Source organism: Ursus arctos, unplaced genomic scaffold (assembly GCF_023065955.2).
Source record: "Ursus arctos isolate Adak ecotype North America unplaced genomic scaffold, UrsArc2.0 scaffold_16, whole genome shotgun sequence".
NCBI classification, from domain to species: domain Eukaryota; kingdom Metazoa; phylum Chordata; class Mammalia; order Carnivora; family Ursidae; genus Ursus; species Ursus arctos.
The window spans coordinates 14,577,805-14,598,715 of record NW_026622830.1 but is presented as its reverse complement, the minus strand read 5'-3'; the positions used below and the strand labels follow the sequence as shown (position 1 = coordinate 14,598,715).

Here is a 20,911-nt window from a genome sequence, read left to right as displayed (position 1 = left end):
TCCTGCTGTCCCAGAAAAGATGGGGTTGGGACCTTAGAAGCAGGAAACTTTTCCTCAGTTCCTCCACCCGGGCAGGGCCGGGCCTTTCAACCGCTGCCCTCCCACCTACCCCAGGGTGGGAGAGGTGCTGAAATTACCTGAGAAACGGGGGTGTCTAAGTTTAACTTCATCCTCGCCTTCCACCTCTACCCCAGTGTCACGGGCCTCAGTGACATCTGTTCCTTGGTCCCCACAGAACCCTTGGAACATAATGATAAAGCACCGGCAGGTGCAGCGAAGGGGCCGCCGCTCACAGATGACAACAAGGTAAGGCTGGTCCTGGGTATTTACCTCCTAGGCATTGGCTTGGATCGCACTTTTGGGGTCCCCACCGCACAGAGCTGAAAAGAGATCATCAGCCATTAGAAAGAACACTGGACTAGGAAAGAGGAGACTGAGCCTCTGTGACTGTGTGTGTGACCTTGGTTGAATCATTGCCCGCTCTGAACTCATGTACAAAATGAGGGGGAATCATGGATTCAACAGTGCCTGAGATCCCTAACATTCACTGGGCTCTGTGGTCGAGGGCTCTAAAGAGGCAGAATGGCAAATAGTAGTATTTATCTCAGTGAAGGGAGAGAGCACAAGATGGACCTATGGGATGCTGATCATATTTCTTGACCTGGGTCGGGATTAAGTGGATGTTCACTAAAACTATTTGTTAAAGTGGATAGACTTTGTATTTCATGAAACACTTTAAAAATAATACTCATTTCATAGGGTTATTATGAAAATGGAATAAAGCCATACATTTGTGTAGTTTGCACAGAACCTGGGCATGTAGCTTGTTTTCAGGTGAAGCTATCCATTATTGTCATTAAAGAAGCCTGTGTCAGTAATTGGCTGGGCAGACGAAGAAAGATATATTTGGGTCATGGCCCCTGATTGTGTCGCCCTCCCGAATGCAGTTTCACAGATCCCGCCATTTCCATGGACCTCCTCCGAGCTGTCCTGCAGCCTAGCATCAATGAGGAGATCCAGACTGTCTTCAACAAGTACATGAAGGTGAGAGGGACAAAGACGCCTGGGCGGGCCTTTCCTACGTCACAATCCCCCTGGCTCTCTCCAGTACACACACATGTGTAAAGTGTTCCAATTCTGAACCCCTGAGAACTTTTACCCCCCCTCTTTGGGGGTAATTTGCCTCTTCTGCCAAGCTATTGCGAGGATAAAATAATTTAAGCGTAATGTGCTCAGCACCATGCTTCAAACAAGTGTTTTTATTACTTGTTTAACAGTATCAACATTATTATTATTATTATTTAAAATTCCTTTCTGGGCCTCTAAATAAACTTCTGCATGATTCTACCAGATTGTCCCATAGATGCTGCAAACAGCATATTCAGAACTGAACTTTTTCTCCCTAAACCTCTTCCTGTTGTGTTTGTTCATTCAAGAAGTATTAACTGAGCTGTCACCATAATAGCAGGCCCTGTTCAAGGCATTGAGGATGTGGTAGTGAACAAAATGGACAGTGTCCCTGCCCTCTTTAAACAGATATGTACTACGATAGGGAACGCCGGAGAGTAGGGAGAGAGAGTGACCAGCGGGGAACAGTAGTGCCGTTTCATAGATTATGTCCAGGAAAGCCACATGTGAGCAGAGACCTGAATAAAGGGAGGGCAAAACAAGCAATGAGGACACATCGTGGAAAAGCAGTGCAGGCAGAGGGGACGAGGGCAAACGCCCTGAGGAGGAGTGTGCTCGGCACATTCAAAGCAACAAAGTCTCCAGTGTGGCTAGAGCAGTCTGAGCCGGGAGGAGGGTCATAGAAGAAATAATCAGAGAGGAAATAGGGTCCCACTTCATGCAGAACCTTTGAGGCCATGGTAAGGATGTTGGGGTTTAGTCTGAGTAAAATAGAGGCTCTTGGAGAGTTTCGAGTAGAGCACTTGATCTGAACATTTTTAAAGGGTCGCTCTGACTGATATGAAGAGAATCACCTGCAGGGGGACCAGTTAGGAGGCTTAAGATAGTAGTGGCTTGAGTGGTAGCAATAAAGGTATTGGGAAAGAGTGAGATTCCACGTGTATTGCTACTGATGCAGATGTGCAGCGTGAAAGAACAAGAGAAGTAAACTCATCCGTTATCTGCCCTGGACAACTGTAAAAACAGCATTGCCACTGACTTCGTATGAGGAAGACAGGAACGACCAGGGGCAGTCAGGAGCTCAGTTTGGACATGTGGTTTGAATGGGACTACCATTCACTTGGAAACCAGAAACCAAGGACTCTGCCTTTCCTTTGTCTTCCCCGTCCAGTCACAGAGCCTGTACATTCCACTTCACAATCTGTCGTGCCCTTCTTCTTCCTCGCCTCCGCCTTGGTTCAGGCCTTCATTTTCTCTTGCCCAGTCTCCTCCTGGAGTCCCCAATTGCTTCCCCTCTTTCATCCCACCATCCCTACAGATGCCAGTGACCTCTAAGGTGTAAATCTAAGGGTGTCACTCCTCTATTTAAAATCCCTCAGTGGTCCGGGTGGCTCAGTCAGTTCAGTGTCTGACTTCAGCTCAGGTCATGATCTTGGGGTTCAGGGATCGAGCCCTGTGTCGGCTCCCTGCTCAGTGGGGAGTCTGCTTCTCGCTCTGCCCCTTTCCGGCGCTCATACGTGCTCGCACACGTGCGTGCTCTCTCTCTCAAATAAGTGAATGAAGTCTTTTTTTAAAAAAAGGAAAGAAAAACATATTTTTTTCCCTCAAGAAAATGTCTCTCCAGAAGCTTATACAATTTTGTATTTATCCCAACAGCATTTGCAAATGCCTTATGCAGGACCAGATTTCATTCTTAGGTCCAGAGTCCACTTCCAGTCACCCCTGTTTATTCATCACACTGCCCGCCTCACAGGCTGGCTGTAAAGAATCCAGATTGGCTAGCCAGTAATCAACATTGAACACCAGTATTAATCTCCAGTTCTGAGGGGTTTTTTTGTTTTGGTTTGGTTTTTTTTTTTAAGATTTTATTGATTTATTTGAGAGAGAGAGCATGAGAGGGAGGAGGGACAGAGGGAGAGGGAGAAGCAGACTCCCCCATGAGCAGGGAGCCCAACCACAGGACTCAATCCAAGGAAACTGAGATCATGACCTGAGCTGAAGGCAGACACTTAACCAACTGAGCCACGCAGGCACCGCAGGGTTTTTGTTTTAAAGTGAAACTCATCTGACTATTCATTTAATTGGGCCTGAAGAATTTTCCTGTTCGCCTGGTGAGGTTGCTAATCCACACCTTCTCTCTCTTCTCCTTGGTTGAACATTAACAGTATCAGGCATTTGGCCTTGTCAAATATGAAATGAAAGTACATCCCCTTGGGGAGTGCCTGGCTGGTTCAGTCAGTACAGCATGCAACTCTTTTTTCTTTTCTTTTCTTTTTTTTTCTTTTTTTTTTTTTTAAGATTTACTAATTTTTGGGGCGCCTGGGTGGCACAGCGGTTAAGCTTCTGCCTTCGGCTCAGGGCGTGATCCCGACGTTATGGGATCGAGCCCCACATCAGGCTCCTCTGCTATGAGCCTGCTTCTTCCTCTCCCACTCCCCCTGCTTGTGTTCCTCTCTCGCTAGCTGTCTCTATCTCTGTCGAATAAATAAATAAATTCTTAAAAAAAAAAAAAAAAAGATTTACTAATTTTTTTGAGAGAGAGAGAGTGTTGCAAGTGGGGGGAGGGGCAGAGGGAGAGGGAGAGAGAGAAGCCTCTCTGGGGTTTCTGGGGAGCCTGATGTGGGACTCAGTCTCATGACCCTGAGATCATGACCTGAGCTGAAATAAAGTGTCAGACACTCTACCAGCTTAGCCACCAAGGCTCCCCAAGCATGCAACTCTTAATCTCAGGGTCATGAGTTTAAGCCCCAGTTTGGGGGACATGGAGCCTACTTAAAATTAAAAAAGAAGAAGAAGAAGAAGGAAAGAAAAGAAAGGAAACAAAGTACGTCCCCATAGTTGTCTCTCACAGTATATAGGTACCAGAATTTTTCTGTATGAAGTGTCTTCTGGAGACACAACATAGACTCTTATTGTGAATGTGTTCCCAGTGCCTCCCGTCACCTGTCCCTCAGTGTTTTTGTTTTCGAGCTCTAACTCTCCCTCTTCCGCAGTGGAGGAACCTTCCGCCTTCCCTTTCCCCAGCTAATTGGGACTGCTGGTGTCCTGGGGCCCTGTCCAGGTCTCATGCCACCTATCCCACACGTTTCCTTTGGATTGGGCAAGGTCCGAATTCAGCGAGGACCTTCTACTCTCAGGATCTTTTCTGGTCTGCCCTGGGCTGTTCACGGCAGGCACTGGTATTCTTTTTTCCTTCTACAGAAATAATATGGTGTATTATAAAAATTGAGGTACTATAGATAAGCAAAAAAAAGGAAGAAATCATCCATAACGTCACCACTGTTACTTTAATATGTATCCTTGCACTTCTTTTGTCTTTCTGTGTTTGCTTTTTGCTGTTTTAAGTAAATACCAAAAGTTTAAGTCTATACCAAACTGTTTGATACCTTGCTTCCTTCACCTAGCAATATATCATGAATGCCTTTTCATATCAAAAACATACTCTCCTATACCATCCTTACTGTAATTTGTAATACTTGCATATTATTTCCTGGTATGGATATGCCATGATTTATTTCAGCTATAATTGACATTTAGATTATTCTTTGATTCTGTACTGTTTACACCTTCTTGCTGTAATGGCCATCCTCTGGGCACCTCCACGATTGTTATCCTCCTTAAGACAGGAAGAGTGGGGAAGTACAGCCTGGGATCTGACTCTAGGTCTGTCTGATCTGAAAGCCACATTCACAATCACTTTTCCTTTCTGTATGAGAGAAAGGAAAAGCTTCTCTTTTATATTGAGTTTCCTTCAAGTTGTTGCAAATTAGCATGTCTTCTGACCTTGTCCTCCGCTGTACTTCTCCCTAGTTCTTCCAGAAGGCAGCACTGAATGTCAGAGACAACGTCGGGGAAGAGGTGGATGCAGAGCAGCTGATCCAGGAGGCCTGTCGGAGCTGCCTGGAGCAGGTGAGACCCAAGTGGACAAGAGATGCAGAGACAAGAGATCCAGGCTTAGTCCTCAGGGCTCTACTAAGAAGTGTGATCACTTCATTCGTGGTACTTGAGGGGATGCCTGACAAGCCACTAGCCTCCAGAGAGGGCCTGGAGCTGTTGCGGACAGAGAGAAGGGAAGTGGCTCCTCTGTACCTGGCACTGGGATCGATGCTTTCACATGCATTAGTTCACTGACACCCCAGAAGGCATATTTTAGTCCCTAGTTTCCAGATGAAGAAACTGAGGCTCAGAACAAGCAGGAGTTAGACTAGCTGAGGACTCCCTCACCTCTGCAAGTGGTGACTTCACTCTTCGAGTAGTCACAGCCCCTTTTGGTACTGTGGGGCCTGTCACCCTTTCTGTCTTCCTGCCTCGCGGGGTGTGCACAGGAGGCATGACATCAAGTCTAAAAATGCCTGTGGTCCCAAAATAGAAGTGAACCTCTTTGCCTGTGTCAGCTGTTCTTATTAATAGGAATTGTCAGCATCACCCAGATTCTGTGCCTGACTGTGAAACCGCTATAGCTGTCAGAGACGGAAATCGCTTCACACTCAGAGCCGCAGAGGCTGGTTTGAGCTTAGTCCTAGGAGGGTGATTCTCAGGAGATGAGAGAGTAATGTCTTCCAGGAGGCGGGCTGGTCAGCTGCTCGGTGCAGCCTCAGGAAAGAGCAAGACCAGGCCCTGCGCCTCAGCTTTTGAGAGGGCAGAACTCTGTCCGTTAGTGCAGTGAAAGCTCATCTCCTCATGGTCTTATATTTAAGCCAGCCAGACTCTCGGAGGCCAGTTCATTACTTCACTCTGGGACTGGAGTCTGCTATAATCAGTTGTAACAGCTGATAATAGAACATGGCAGTTTGCTCATGTTCTTATAAGTGTGAACTGAATCAAAGATTAATTTGGTAAACCTTCAGACTCAGTTGCATCCCAGAATGCTTTCTTGGGTTTATTTACCTCTCCAGCTAATACCTGTTGTGCACCATTTCTGTGCCAGGCGCCGACTGCGCCGTGCAAGATGGACACAGTCCTTGCCCCCAGACCCCTGACGTTACTCCAGTAATCATGCAGTAGATCTGGGATTACAAACTGTTCTAAGTGCTGTGAGCGTAGGAGGCAATGAAGAATACAGTAGAAGGTACAGAGCCAAGGGACAGAAAGAAGCCAGGGTTGCTGGTTTTCAGAGGGTGGAAAGAATGATACTTGGCAAGGTTGGAAAAGTAAGCAGAGGCCAAGTCAAGCAAAACTGCAGATGTGGAGTTTTAAGCAGAAGAGCTGCCTACCGAGATTCGCATTTTGAGAGATCACTTGGGCTGCCCTACGGAGATTGGTTTGGGAATCTGTCCTGGAGATTGGAAGGGAAATGTATGAAATGCTTCCGGAGTCCCCGGGAAAGATGAGAGGAAAGTGAACTGGACATTATCTGTACTCCTTGGATGGGTACGCCTTTCCAGTCTCCTGAGTCCCCACGTCCACCTCATGGAGTCCCTTTGCCAGTATTGATATGACTGGGAAGCTGGAGTGTGGAACAGACGGTGTGTGATCGGAGCACAGGAAGGTAGAAAGTCCAAAGTTCAGCTGGAAACCAGATGAATCAAGAAACTTCAAACCAGTCTTTGGACCTTCTGTTCCTCTGTTTCCTTATCCCTAAAATTGGGAGTAAGAATCCCACCACCAGTGGTTTGCTCTGAGGGTTAAGTGAGAAAATATACATACACTACCAGCAGCACATGGGTGCATACAACACAGAACATACTAGATTAAATACAGGGGAGTTCTATTCATGATTATGGTACACGGCTGTCTCACAGCAGAGCCTGGTTTTCAGGTACCCCAGGATCCGTGAAGTTCTTCGGAGTCCCGTTGTCTGAACTGCACGCAGAACTTCTTGTTGCGTGAAAAGAGTCTTCATATTGGATGTGAGACAGTTAGAGAAGGGTTTTTAGTTTGTTTGGGTTAAGATTTGATTTGTTTGTTTGCACCTCTGACACCACATCATTGACCATCTCAGTCGTGCTCCCTAATCTCCTCAGCTACCGCTTTCTGGCGATTTCTTAGGGAGAAATGGCTGATCTTATCTATAGCCTGTTGCCTTCCATTTTTTGTTCATTTGATTTTGTTTGCCTGGTAATTGTTTCTGTCTGTTCATTTTATTTATGTGAGTAATACACATCCGTTAAGAAAAATGTGGCGTGGTTGTTAAGAATGCAGGCTTTCTCTTGATTGCACTGTCCAGGTAGGAGTCCTGGCTTTACCACTGACTAGCTGTGTGGCTTGGGGCAAGTTACCTCACCTTACTAAATCTCAGCTTTCTCATCTGCAAAATGGGCATAGAGGTGCTGCGTCATAGGATTGTTGCAAGGATTCAGTGTGGTGATACTCTTAAAGCTTTTAGATCAGTAACAGAGACAGTAAATGTTACTTTCTGCTGGTTTATATTAAAATTAGATAATATAAATTATAAGGAGGAAAATTAAAATTTCTCATAGTCTCACTACCAGCAATAACTTCTATTAACATTTTGATGTATGTTCTTCATTGCCCTATGTATGTTTTTACACATGTGCGTTCATTCACTGGGGCACTGGGAATGCAGTGAGGAGCAAAAACAGACCACCCTGAAGCCCATGGTCCCCTTCAGCTGCCACACTGTTTCTCTGTTCCCTTTTACGGCTCAACTTTGGGAAAGGGGGCGGTCGCTGGCTCCACTCTTGTCACCTGTTCATTCTTTTGCTCACTTTATTCAGTCCCCACCACCTCCCTGAAACCCCTCTTATATCAGGATCCTCAGTAACCTCCATGTTATCAGATCCTGTGGACCTAAACTGTCCTCAGTGTACCCAGCTTGTTGGTGGCATTTATTGCAGGGTCATTTCATGTTTTTTGGAACACTCCTTTCTCGTTTCCAGTGCCTTGACTTTGCGTCCACTCCTCCTCAGCCTCCTGGACCAGCTCCCCTTCTCTTCTGTGGTTCACACTCATTCTAGCTGATTCCCTCTAGTCCTGTGGTTTTTGTGCTGTTGATTGCCAGATGTGTATCTCAGCCCTGAGCAGCTTCCACTCTTGCCTTCTTCCGATCCATTCTCACAGCAGCCAGACCCATCTTTTTAAAGATGAACCAGATTGTTTCACTCTCCTCTTTAAAATCCAGTGACTTCCCACTGCAGGCAGAATAAAACCCTGATGCCACAGAGCCCTACCTGGACTGGTTCCTGCCTGTTTCTGTAACTTCAGTCTCATCCCACCACCCCCTCATTGGCTGTCTGTACTGGAATCCTTTCTGCTTCTCTAGTATACCGAGCACAAGGTCTTTGCACTTGCTGTTCTCGCTGCCCAGCGTGCTCCATCCTTAACTCTTTATATAGCTGCCTCCTTTTCTTCAGATTTAGCTCAAATATTGCCTTATCAGAGAGGCCTTCCCTGGCCACTCCATCTAAAATAGCCCCCCCCAGGGAAACCTGGGCGGCTTGTTGGCTAAGCGTGTGCCTTGGGCTCAGGTCATGATCTCAGAGTCCTGGGATTGAGCCTGCTCAGAGGGAAGTCTGCTTCTCCCTCTCCCTCTCCCCCTCCCCCCAGCCCCCCCGCTCTCCTCTCTCTCTCTCAAATAAATTTAAAAAGTCTTTTTTTAAATAAAGTAGGGATGCCTGGGTGGCTCTGTTGGTTAAGCATCTGCCTTCAGCTCAGGTCATGATTCCAGAGTCCTGGGATCAAGTCCCACATTGGGCTCCTTGCTCAGCATGGAGCCTGCTTCTCCCCCTGCCTGCCGCTCCCCCTGCTTGTGCACTCATGCTCGCTCTCTCTCTCTGACAAATAAATAAAATCTTTTTAAAATAAATAAACAAAGTAGCCCCCCATCTCACTCCTTTCCCCACCTCCAGTTAATCTCTTTGACCTTACATGTTGATTTCTACCACTTATTTCAATCTGAAATTATTAATAGTTCATGAATTTATTTTCTGTCTCCCTTTCCACCCCCATCTCTGCTAAAAGCTTGAGCTTTACAAGAGTTGAGGCCTGACCTTGTTCACTACAGTATGCCCAGCCCTGGAGTATGCCTTTTACTATGTGGACACGGAGTGTGTGCTGAATGTTGTGTGCATGAATGAAGGAGGAAGTGAAGGAACAAATGGCAAAGAAACAAGCAGGGTCCCTGCTCTCGTAAAACCCTCAGCCTGGTTAGGCAGACAGGTATGAATTACATCACCACAAACCGTGCGCATCATTCCACTCGAGACTTGTGCACTCTTCACTGCAACGTTCGGAGGAGGTTTATGGGTCTAGTATTGGACTTAGCGAATTTGGGACCTCCGCGCATAGACACCAGGCCGACTGTTGTATAAATCTGGAGCTCAAAGGAGAGGCCACAGCCGAAGAAGAGTCATAGAGTCAACATTGTGTGTCAGCTGTACTCAGATTTTTTAAAATGGGGCACCTGGGTGGCGCAGTCGTTAAGCGTCTGCCTTCGGCTCAGGGCGTGATCCCGGCGTTGTGGGATCGAGTCCCACATTGGGCTCCTCCGCTGGGAGCCTGCTTCTTCCTCTCCCACTCCCCTGCTGTGTTCCCTCTCTCCCTGGCTGTCTCTCTGTCACATAAATAAATAAAATCCTTAAAAAAAAAAAATTGAAGCTGTGAGCGTGATGAGAGCAGATAGAATATGCTTCAACCGGAAGGAGACGGAATGAACCACATTGAGGAAGATGAGCCAGCAAAGAAGGCTAAGAGAGAGCGGCCAGACAAGTAGGAGGAAATCCAGGGTAGTGTGGCCACAGGAGCCGGTAGGAGAGAGTTTCCAGAAGAGGGGAGTGTTCGTGCCCTGCGAATGCTGCTCACGGGAACGCAGCTCTTCGTGTGACCTGCAGGGCCCTGCCTGCCTTGCCACGCTCCTCATTCACGCCTCTCTCCTCTGCCCACTATTTGCCAGGCCATCCTGTTCTTCAGACAAGCCGAGTCTGTTTCCACTCTGGGGCTCTTGCACTCCTCCCTGCTGCTGACACACTTCTCAGCTCTTCCGATAGCTGGCTCCTTCTGCCCAGCCCAGCCGGCTGCCTTCTCAGCACAGCCTCCCTGACCGCCTACTTAAAGCAGCCCTCCGCTCTGCTCATTCTCTGTCGCATCCGCCTGGGGGTGTTTTCTCCACACCATTTTTCATGATCCAAAATTACCTTGTTTGTGTGTTTATTTGCTTATTCTCCAGATTGCCGGCAGAGGATAAGCTCCACAAGAGCAGGGACTGCGCATGTGCCGTTTCCTACTGTGTCCCCAGCACTTCTCTACTAGGGGCTCAATATTTATTAAATGAGAAGCAGTGGCTAATTGAGGAAATTGTATTATATTAACGCATTTAGTTAGGAAAAATAATATAATAATAAAATTTACATGGAAAAAAGTAATGAAGAATTTACATTGAAATATTAACAGTAGTCTGTGGATACAGAGATTTCAGGTTTCCTGTGGGGGTTTTTCGTATAGTTTCATCTTTAATTTTTCAGCGATAATCATTAATTATAGTTGACCCTTGAACAAGGTAGGGGTGAGGGGTGCCAACTTCCTGCAGTGGAAAATACACATTTAAACTGTTTTGTTTTTTTTTTTTTTAAGTAATTTCTGCAACCAATATGGGGTTCAAACTCATGACCCCAAGATCAAGAGTGGCATGCTCTACCAGCTAAGCCAGCCAGGCGCCCCCACATATAAACTTTTGACTCCGAAAACTAACGGCTTATATGGACCAGAAACCTTATCAATAACGTCAACAGTTGTTTAACACATATTTTGTATATGTTTTATAGATTGTATTCTTACAATAAAATAGAGGAAAAAATGTTACTAAGAAAATCATAAGGAAGAGAAAATATATTTGCAGTACCATACTGTTTTTATCGAAAAAAAAACTGTGTATAAGTGGGCCCGTACCGTTCAAACCCATGTTGTTCAAGGGTCAACTGTACTTAAGTTTTTTAAAAAAATAGATATCTATATATATGCGTCTCTCAGGGTGCCTTTGTACCGACCATGAAGACATTTCAACCCAGTTTGGAGTTTTAACCCAGCTGTTACCCACCAAAATAGTGACTGTTAACACTTGGTCTTTTCCCTTCAGGCTAAACTACTGTTCTCAGATGGAGAAAAAGTAATACCCAGATTGACCCATGAGCTTCCAGGGATAAAGGTCAGAATCACTGTGTCTGGGGTGTTGCAGGGGGAGACCGATGAGGCTGGGAGGCAGGTGTACTCTTTGGGTCCAGGATGCTTCCACATACTACCCATTCATAGGACCAGGTCCAAATGGCATCATGCTGGGAGAGCTCCTGAGGCCTGGCCCAGGGAGGGGCTGGACGGTGTAGTCCAGGGCTCTGTCTTCTGCAACCCCTGGGGACCTGCCAGTCCCAGCCACTGGCTCTCCACTGACCCCTCCCTTCTATTTTCCTCCAGCGTGGCCGACAGACAGAAGAGGAATGTGCGCATCGAGGAAGCCCCGTTCCCAAAAAGGTAACTCCTCTCCATGTTTTCTCGCTGGGAAAAGGCCCCACATCTCCAGACAGTAGAAGGCTTCCTCCGTGCACTGTGGGTCCTTTCTAGCAGGAGAGGCAGGACCCCTGGAGACTGTTAACTCTCCCTGTTCACTCTCAAGCATCAGTTGGTCTCTTTGAAAAAACATCTCCCCCAAGTGACCCTGGACCTGCCAGTGGGGTGGGGTGGGGCCTCCCACAGGGTCAGGCCCCTGACAGCTGTTCTTTCTGGCAGAGGAAGGGACGGCCTCCTGGACACATGCTGTCAAATGACCGGGCAGCCGCCGGCATGGTGTGAGTAGGAGCAGGCGGTGCAGGGAGAGTGGGGAGGGGGTGGGCCTGGAGGGAGAGAGGCCATAGTTCCTCGCCTGCTGAAATCAGTCCCAGCTGGTTGAGTCACCGTGGAGGAGGATAGTCTGGTTTGAGGGGTGGGGAAAGAATGCAGCAGGGAGGACACTATTTTATCCTGCTTTTGCCCCAGAACTGTTCAGCCCAGCTTGATTAAATGTCAGAGCTGTTTTTATTGTTAGTACACGTTGAATGCTCATAACGTGCTGTAACTGTTCTAAATATCTTACATACTTACATTTCACCTCCTAATTCTTAAAGCCACCCTCTAGTGAAGGTATAGTTAATTTTGTAAATCAGGAAACAGACTCAGAGAATTTTTGTCCCAGGTCAACCAGCTAATAACGAGCAGAATTGTACTACAAAGGTTTTTGAAGCAACAGAATCTTTTTCTCAAATAAAACTTTGCATGGAAGCCTGATGGAGAAAGCCACAGCGGTCTGGTTGGGAGCAGCAGGGACAGTCTGAAAGCGCTGGCTTCGGAGGTGGAGCAGCAAGGCCGTCACACTGTGGCCTGGTCTCCCCCCGAAGCAGCGCCACGGCTCACCAACACAAGAAGGGGGCAGTTGCTGTTGTTCCCTCCTTTTCACAGAGAAGGAAATGACAGCTCAGAGAGCTTCCTGGACCTGCCTGCGTGGCTAGGTAATGTCAGAGCCAGGCCTAGAATGGCGTTTGCCTTTGTACTTCCTCCGATGCGTAACCAGGAGGAAAGACCGCCAAGGCCAAAGCAAGAGTGTGTGAGGGACTCCCACCACCACCGGCAGACTTTGTTCCAGTTCTAGGCCTCACCTCGGAGAAGTCACCTTTCTTCTTTCCTTCCAATCAGATGGAAACCAAAATCCTGTGAACCCATTCGCCGAGAAGGCCCCAAGGTATGACTGTGTGAGCATGGCAGTGACCGCTCTCCCAGGGAGACCCAATCAAGGCTCTGGGCCCACTGTGAGGGAAGGGGCTAGGGTGTGAGGGATGCGCACACGCTATTCCAGAGCCACCCCTACCTATTCCCCAATCCCCACCCTGCCCCCCACCCCCACTGGCCTCCCAGAAGGATCTTAACTTAAGGAACTAGGGGTGCTTAATATATGACAGGCCCTGTCCTAAATCTTTTGTATGTCATCTCATTTAATCTTTATCACAGTCTTCTGAGATGGATTCTGTTACCCTTCTGTGGTGTAGTGTATTAAGTGTAGTTATCGTATACGTTTAATACCCTTGAACTTCTGTTAAGGCTCAGAGACCTGCTCAGAGTCACATAGCTGCAAAACGGTCAAGCCAAGTCTCAAAACCAAGGTCCATTGCCACCAGAGGCTATGCTCTTAACCATTAGCCTCTGTTCCTCCAGAACAGTTGTTTGCAAGGTCTTTTAGCAATAGAATCCTTTCTTCAAATAAAATCACGTATGGAAGCCCAGTAAGGTAGGTGAAAGCCCCACTGACCCGGCGGAGGCTGTGTCCAGGAGGAATGTTCCACCTCCTGTGTTACTGGCCCTCTCTGCTCTCACACCCGTGACCGTGCCTTTCGTCTTAAACTCTGCTTCCTTAGAGCCGGTAATCCTGCATTTCCCTGATCTTTCTGTTCCTCTCCAGACATCCCGTCTCTCTCGTGAGTTCTTCCTCAGCAGTGACGCATATACATGAGCATCCCTCAGAATTGTCTTGCTGGCCCACTCTTGCACCTAAAGTTTCTGCGAGTGCTCTCAGTGGTTCACTCTTAGGATTTCAGGGACCAGTGTGTACCGAAGTCATACCTCTTTGACCCACACGTCTCTCTCTCGTGTGGAATTTATGTCTCCTACTGTCTGCTAGACCTCTCTGCCTAGAATTTCCGTAACATTTCAGACTCAGCCTATCCAAAATTGCTGTCAGAATCTTTCCTCATAGACCTTCTTGGACATTCTCTGTTTTAGTCATCTTTCCCTCTTCCCCTCCTTCCTGTCTGTATCCGCTCGAGTCCTGCCGGACCCCACCTCCCACACAGATCACAGTTCCTCTTCCCTCCTTGTCATCCTTACTGCCGTCCGAGCTCCGACCCTCATCTTCTTTCAGAAATGCTTTAGTACAGCAACCTCTAAACTGCGTGCCTTTAGTCCTCCCACTTCGAATCCATTAGCCACGTGTGGGCGGGTGAGCTGTCTGTAAAGTAAATCTGACTCTCTCTGTATAGAGACCTCAGTGACTCCCCATGGCCTACGGAATAAATAACGTGCAAATCCCTAAAAGCAGCACACCCAGGCCTCTAGCCCCTCTCTGCCTCTCCCTCCAGCCTGCTCTGTGGCCACTCCCTAAGCTGTGCTCACTCTCCTTTTAGCTACACAGACTCGCCCGTGGTCTCTCCAGCCTGCCAAGCCCGCTCTCGCTTCTTGCCATTCATACTGTACTGTACTGTTTCTTCCTCCCCTCTGCCTTCCAGAATTAACCTTGGAATTACCAATGCAAGGAAGCCTTCTTATTGCCCTCCCCTGTGGGATCCCGCTCGCCTGGCATCTGCCACCCTGCCTGTCTCATGCAGTTATAATGATCTCCACATAATTTCTGTGGCCCCCAGAGAGTAGAGACGGTATCTCACTCATCTCTTTATCCCCGATATCCAGCCCAGCATATTGTCAGTACTTGGTTTCTGGAATCAGCTGTTTGGAAGAGTGGCCGAGGATGGTGGTTGGAGAAGGCCAGAGAAGAGTATTTCCATCCTGCCCACCAGGTAAACTTCACCCTCACCAGCCTCTCTGTCTTTTGCATAGTGGGACCCAGCCCGGCTGAACGAATCGACCACCTTTGTGCTGGGATCTCGAGCCAACAAGTAAGTGAGAGCTTTAGCGCTGAGGGAGGGGGCAACTTGTGGGCCTGCCCCTAGGACTGCAGCTGCTGGAATCCTTACCACTCCTCCGTTCCTTTTCAGGGCCCTGGGGATGGGGGGCACCAGAGGGAGGATCTACATCAAGCACCCGCACCTCTTTAAGGTAGGTGAGCTCTGGGAGGCAGGCAGGCATTGCAGGGGGTGCATCGGGAGCTCTGGATGGCACAGAGAAGCTTGGAACAAACCCTGATCTAGGCGGCAGGACTTCTGGGTTCCAGTTACCCCTCTACCCTTAACCTTTTTACCGTTTGTAATTTACTGAACATTCTGCCCCTCCGTAACAACTACTTTCCTCGTGTGCTTCTTGCGGACTCTGAAGCGCTGCCCTGCCATTATCTCGCGGAGCTGTTCTTTAGAACAGAGATGGCTGTCATTGTTTTACAAATTAAGACACAAAAAAACAAAAGCAGAGGTAAAGAAAGGCGAAGTGACTTGTCCAAAGTTACTCAGCCAGTAGGTGTAAGTAGAATTCCAGTCTGGGTCTGCCTTCAGCAAAACCTGAGCTCTTAACCGTAACCTGATTCAACTGCCTATAAAATAGAGATTGGAGCAAGGCCGCAGTTCTAACCCTTTTCAAAGAGAGGTACTTAGGTCCCTACTATTTAAGAAAATAATGGGGGGCATGATATCAGTCACCCTCTTAAGTGAATCTGTGTTTCTTCAATCACAAAAGTATCCAAATATATTAGAAAATAGTAGTGCGTGCGTGTTCAAGACGTGTTTTTGCACCCGTACGTAAGGCTTGGGGTCCCAGGCTTTGTCTGCTACGTTCTGTGCGAGTTCCGGTTCTTTGAAGGGCGGACCTGCGGCTCCTGCTTTGTCAGTCTTAGGTCCTGAGCTCTTCAGCCCCTAGACTGCGTGGCCTACTTGCTCCTTCATTTTCCTTTCAGTGTCTTCACTGCTCCTCTTCCCTCTGGTGACCTTCCTCCCCCTGGCTTGTAGCTCTGCCTGACTCTTCTGTAAGGTCCACCTCTTCCAGAACCCTTCTTGCATCATCCCCCAAGTGCATGTGTTCTGAACCTCCTTGGAACTCCAGTAGCACAATGGTTAAGAGTATGGTTTCAGTCCTGGTTCCACTACTCAGCAGCCATGTGACCTTGGGCAAGTGGCTTCACGGTTCCTTTCTCCTTTTTTTTAATTCAACTTAGTTAACATATAATGTATTATTAGTTTCAGAGGTAGAATTCAGTGATTCATCAGTTGCATATAACACCCAGTGCTCATTCCATCAAGTGTCCTCCTTAATGCCCATCTCCCAGTAAGTTAGTTAACTTATCCCCCCATCTCCCTCCCCTCCAGCAACCCTCAGTTTGTTTCCTGGAGTTAAGAGTCTCTTATGGTTCGCCTTTCTCTGTGTTTTTATCTTATTTTTTCCTTCCCATTTCTGAGGCTGTTTTGTTATCAACAAAAAGCGAGTGATAACGGTCCAACCTTGTAGGATTGGTTGTAGATTGGTAGAATAGGGGAGAGTGCGGTAAAGCTCCCAGCGCGATGCCTGGCACGTAGCAGGGGCTCCGTTAGTGTTCGTTATTACCAGCACACATTCCCAATTCCTCGATCTGCCATTTGTAGTAAGCTGCTGACCCAGACTCATTACCAGTGGGGACAGTCTCTCACTGTAATCTTTCCAATCTAAGAAATGAAGGGGAAATGTTTTGTTGTTTTACTTTTAATTCTGTGTTAGTGACGACAGGCGTCTTTTCATTCGTTAACCATCCATTTGTAGTTCTTCTGTAAACTGCCTCTTGTATCTTTTGCCCATTTTTCTGTCCTCCCGAAGGCATTATTCAAATTTGTCTTTTCCTTTTTAACTTTTTTTATTATAGAAATAATATATAAACTCATTCTTACTGTAAAAAGACTCAATATGCAGAAGCTAATAGGGAACAAACCCCGAAGATCCCCTTCACCCTGGACTCAGAGTCTCCTCTCCTCGAGGCCACCCCCACCAGCAGCATGGCAGCGTCCTCCAGGCCCTCCCTGTGCACACACATGGGTGTGGCTGTGGGTGTGTGTATGTCCTTCAGTGATATTTTATGTTATGGACTATACATGTCAATAGCAGTAATCCATATATTATAACCACATATTGTTCTCTGATTTTATTTTTTTCACCCAAAAATTCATTCATTCATTGAACACATATTTATTGAGTGCCAAGCATTCTCAGAGTGCTAGAGATACAGCAGTGAACAAAATGGACGCAGAAAACTCCTTGCCCTCACAGAGCTAACATTCCAGTGCAGAGCCAGGTATGGCCTGTGGGCCAGATCCCACCAGGGGCCTGTTTTTGTCCAACTCGAGTTTTTTGTATTTTTTAAGGGTGAATTTAAAAAATAAAAATGGGGGTGGTGCCTGGCTGCCTCAGTCATCGGAACGTGCGACTCTTGATCTCCAGGTTGTAAGTTCAAGGCCCACGTTGGGTGTAGAGGTTACTTAAAAATAAAATCTGTAGAAACAATTCAAAAAAAATAAAAATGAAGCATATGTGACAAAGACATATGTGGCCAGCTAAGCCACATTTACTAGCTGGTCCTTTACAGGGAAGTGAGCTGACCACAACAAATCTGTGGGTACTCTCTGAGGGATTTGTCCGTGTTAGTAAACTAAGTCTCCCTCATTTTATTTCTAACAGCTGTGTAGAATTCATGGAGTAGATATTCCATAATTTATTTCATTATTCCCCTATTAGTGGATATTTACGTTTTTCCAGCAGTTTTGCTGTTACAAACAACACTGTCCCAAACATCCCTTGTGTACGTGTGTGGGTGATTCTGCAGGATACACCCCTGGAAGTGGGATTGAAATTGGGTTAGAAAATGCAAACTTTTAAATTTTTTTATTCATATTTATATTACTTGGGAAGTGAAATAATTATTTACACTCAGAGGGTAGTAACCATAGGGATTTCTCAGCTTCGTCTCTATTTCAGATGTTCTACCTATTCTGTAAAACCAACCTTTATTGAGCACTTACTATGTGTCAGATACTATATCACTTTTTATGCACAATCTCGTTTATCCTTAACAAACTCCTAAGTATTAATACCGTTTCACAGATGAAGAACCTGAGTCTCAAAGAAATTACTCCCCAGGTTGACACCATCTACTAAGAGGCAGGAACCAGAATTTGAACCTAATTCCAAAACCAAGTTCTTAACCATGGTGTTCTGCTGCTGCCCCCAGAGCATGACCTGTCCTGACTTTTGTTTCAGAGAATTTTTCAAAAAAGAGTAGAGCTCTAGAATAATAGTCACCAGTCTGACCAACTGCCAGAGTGCTGTGTTTTGAGAAAAGAAGGGGTAGGAACCTCTGGGATTTGGGTCCCGTCCCCTGGCCTCCTGCACTCAGCTCCACTTGCTGTGAAGAGGTTGGTGAGCCCTCTGCATTCACCAGGCTGGGATGAGGTCTTGGTGAGAGATGCTCAGGGGCCAAGAGATGCTGTGGGACCAGATGAGAAAAGTTCTTCCCACTAGGCTAATGTCTGTGACTTCGTCCCTCCCAGTATGCGGCTGATCCCCAGGACAAGCACTGGCTGGCTGAGCAGCATCACATGCGGGCAACAGGGGGGAAGATGGTAAGCACCGTTCACATGTGCCCTGTCAGAGACCCACCCAGCCCAGGGGCCAAGGTGCCAGCTGTTGGCAGCTTCCCTCCGTATCTGAGACTCCCAAAGCCTGATGAATGTGGAAACAGAGACTCGTCAGGGTGGAGAGGGCCCATTCCTTCAACCTAAAGACCGGACTTACTCCCTGGATTCCCTTCCCACACCCCACTCCCTCACTCCTCCATCCTCCCTCATACTCAGATTATATTAGCTGTGCATAAGAACGGCAGGTGCATGACACACGTAACACTTTAACTTTGCCCTCGTGTGCCCACTGATGGAGGCAGACACAGCTGTAGGATCTTCTCCCAACACAGTGCTCCAGGCAGCACCTCCTGTCCCTGGGAGTTAGCACATGCAGTGAACTGTTTGCCACACCTAGCAGCGCCTTCCAGAATGACCTCTGCTTAAAGAGTTCTTAGCTCTTCAAATAACGACCTTGGGAAAACCATCGTTGCGTGTGTTCTGAAACTAGCAGGCCTTTGTCCATCACGTGTGGTGTCCCCCACCTGAGGACTCAGTCCCACCGCAGGGACTGCTCCTGTTAGAACTCAGTGGCCTTGCAAACCAGTGTACCATCTCCTTTCTGGCAAGGAAACTATCTCATGTTTTACTGCTCTACTTATTCCTACACCCTGTTTAAGAAGATCTCAGGGAGCTTACCACTGATACATAAAACGCAATATCACGTAAATAAGAAATAGATGGGAAAAGGAAAGACAGGATCTAAAGTTAAGCCGTGAGCAAAACTAGCTTTAAATGGGGTGTTTTTTAACAGCTGACTTGGGAAACCAGCACACTTCCATGATTATTTGCAAATGTAGCTCTGGGCCCTTCTCAAGGACATCTCATTGGTTACATAGTTCACAGTGCTCCTGAGATGACAGATTACTCGGGACACACAGTCCTGACCCTAAGACTAGAAAGAACGGGCTCCCACAGAAGACTTTCTCATGTGATGCACAGCACCCCGGGTGTGGCAAGCGCACGAGAGGGCTGTCGCCCCTGCAGAGCGTGTATCGTGCCACAGCGAGCCGCGGGCCCCTGGTGGGAGACAGCAGTGCGGCTTGTCACGTTCGCCCTTCTGCCACAAAGTTCACAAGCAAATCATCGCAGTTCTAGAGTTAACATACGTATAGCTTCCTCCTCCTGATTCCATTTCCGTGTGTGTTTCGCTAGCTGTCTTGCTATTTCATTTTAAGCCACCTCAGAGTCCTTTTTTAAAAGAGGAGGAGGCTGTAAATAAGTCACCTGTCCCCACTCCCTAACCCATAGTTTCTATTTGAGTGAAAGGTTGTCTCAGGGAATTATTCTTTCCCTACTTACTCTCCCCTCTTAAACTGTAAATTATGCCCCTTTCCCTTCCAGCCCTTACATTAAGCACATGTTTAATAAAGTGTTGTTGAGTTGAAATGAATCAGAGGTAATGACCGCTTTCCTTTGCTCCTGCCCCAGGCCTACCTCCTCATCGAGGAAGACATCCGGGACCTCGCGGCCAGTGATGACTACAGGTAAAACCAGTCGTCTGTACCCTACCCCTGCCCCCCAGCACAGTAGCCCCTTGGGGTGAGCTTGGCCTATACCCTCCCTTGATCCAACTCTTCTCCTCAATGTCTGTTCCAGAGGATGCCTGGACCTGAAGTTGGAGGAGTTGAAATCCTTTGTGCTACCCTCCTGGATGGTTGAGAAGATGCGAAAGTACATGGAGACACTACGGACAGAGAACGAGCATCGTGCTGTTGAAGCACCTCCGCAGACCTGACCGACGCCAAGTCCTCTGGCTACACTTGGCAGCCCTCTTCCAAGGCCCTGTCACCCACATGGCTGAGGCCACTGCTGGGACTGCGCCTGGATGGATCTCAGCGGCATTAAGCTGTGCCTGGGCTAGTCTGTAGTGACTCACTACACAGCACCCCCAGACTGGCACGCGGTTCTATATTTGTAAAGTTATCGGGGTAAGAAGCAATTAAACAGTTTGTAATAAACACAGACAGTGAGCTAGCTGTGCAGTCTGTTGTAGGGGCTGACAAAATAACCAAGGGATCTATTAGTGGGTGTAGGGAAAAAAGACCAGGTACCCCTCCCCCAACGCAGGTCAGACCCAGTAAGGTCCCACTGCCCTGTGCACCTCGCTTTATGAGACAAAGCTGGGAACGCCCTGTACCCTGCGAACCTTCCCTGTTTCTTATTTCTTCATCCCCTAAGGTATAGAAGTGGCAGAATGTGTTGGTTGGCACCACGGGGGTTGATGACAGACCAGAAGAAAAATGCGGGGAGGCTTTTATTAAGCCCGTTTTACAGGTTAAAATACTAAATGCCTGGGGCGCCTGGGTGGCTCAGTCGTTAAGCGTCTGCCTTCGGCTCAGGGCGTGATCCCTGTGTTCTGAGATGAGCCCCGCATCGGGCTCCTATGCTGGGAGCCTGCTTCTTCCTCTCCCATTCCCCCTTGCTTGTGTTCCCTCTCTCGCTGGCTGTGTCTCTCTCTGTCAAATAAATAAATAAAATATTAAAATAAATAAATAAAATAAAATACTAAA

At 47.4% G+C, this 20,911-nt stretch overlaps 1 protein-coding gene across 2 annotated transcripts in view; it reads left to right on the top strand.

The window, feature by feature from the left end:
• Window positions 1-20,911, top strand: part of DNTTIP1 (deoxynucleotidyltransferase terminal interacting protein 1) — a 21,405-nt gene extending 494 nt beyond the window's left edge. Inside the window, exons 2-13 of one of the 2 annotated variants that reach the window (XM_026503615.4) lie at window positions 236-306; window positions 948-1,044; window positions 4,939-5,037; window positions 11,159-11,227; window positions 11,491-11,547; window positions 11,803-11,861; window positions 12,742-12,787; window positions 14,653-14,711; window positions 14,811-14,871; window positions 18,273-18,344; window positions 19,830-19,885; window positions 19,998-20,911. In XM_026503615.4, coding sequence (XP_026359400.1) covers window positions 236-306; window positions 948-1,044; window positions 4,939-5,037; window positions 11,159-11,227; window positions 11,491-11,547; window positions 11,803-11,861; window positions 12,742-12,787; window positions 14,653-14,711; window positions 14,811-14,871; window positions 18,273-18,344; window positions 19,830-19,885; window positions 19,998-20,136 — 885 coding nt within the window. In that variant the 3' untranslated portion in view covers window positions 20,137-20,911. Of the gene's footprint in view, window positions 1-235; window positions 307-947; window positions 1,045-3,831; window positions 4,308-4,938; window positions 5,038-11,158; window positions 11,228-11,490; window positions 11,548-11,802; window positions 11,862-12,741; window positions 12,788-14,652; window positions 14,712-14,810; window positions 14,872-18,272; window positions 18,345-19,829; window positions 19,886-19,997 lie in introns of those variants that run through there. The other variant, XM_044385855.3, reaches the window with a different exon arrangement.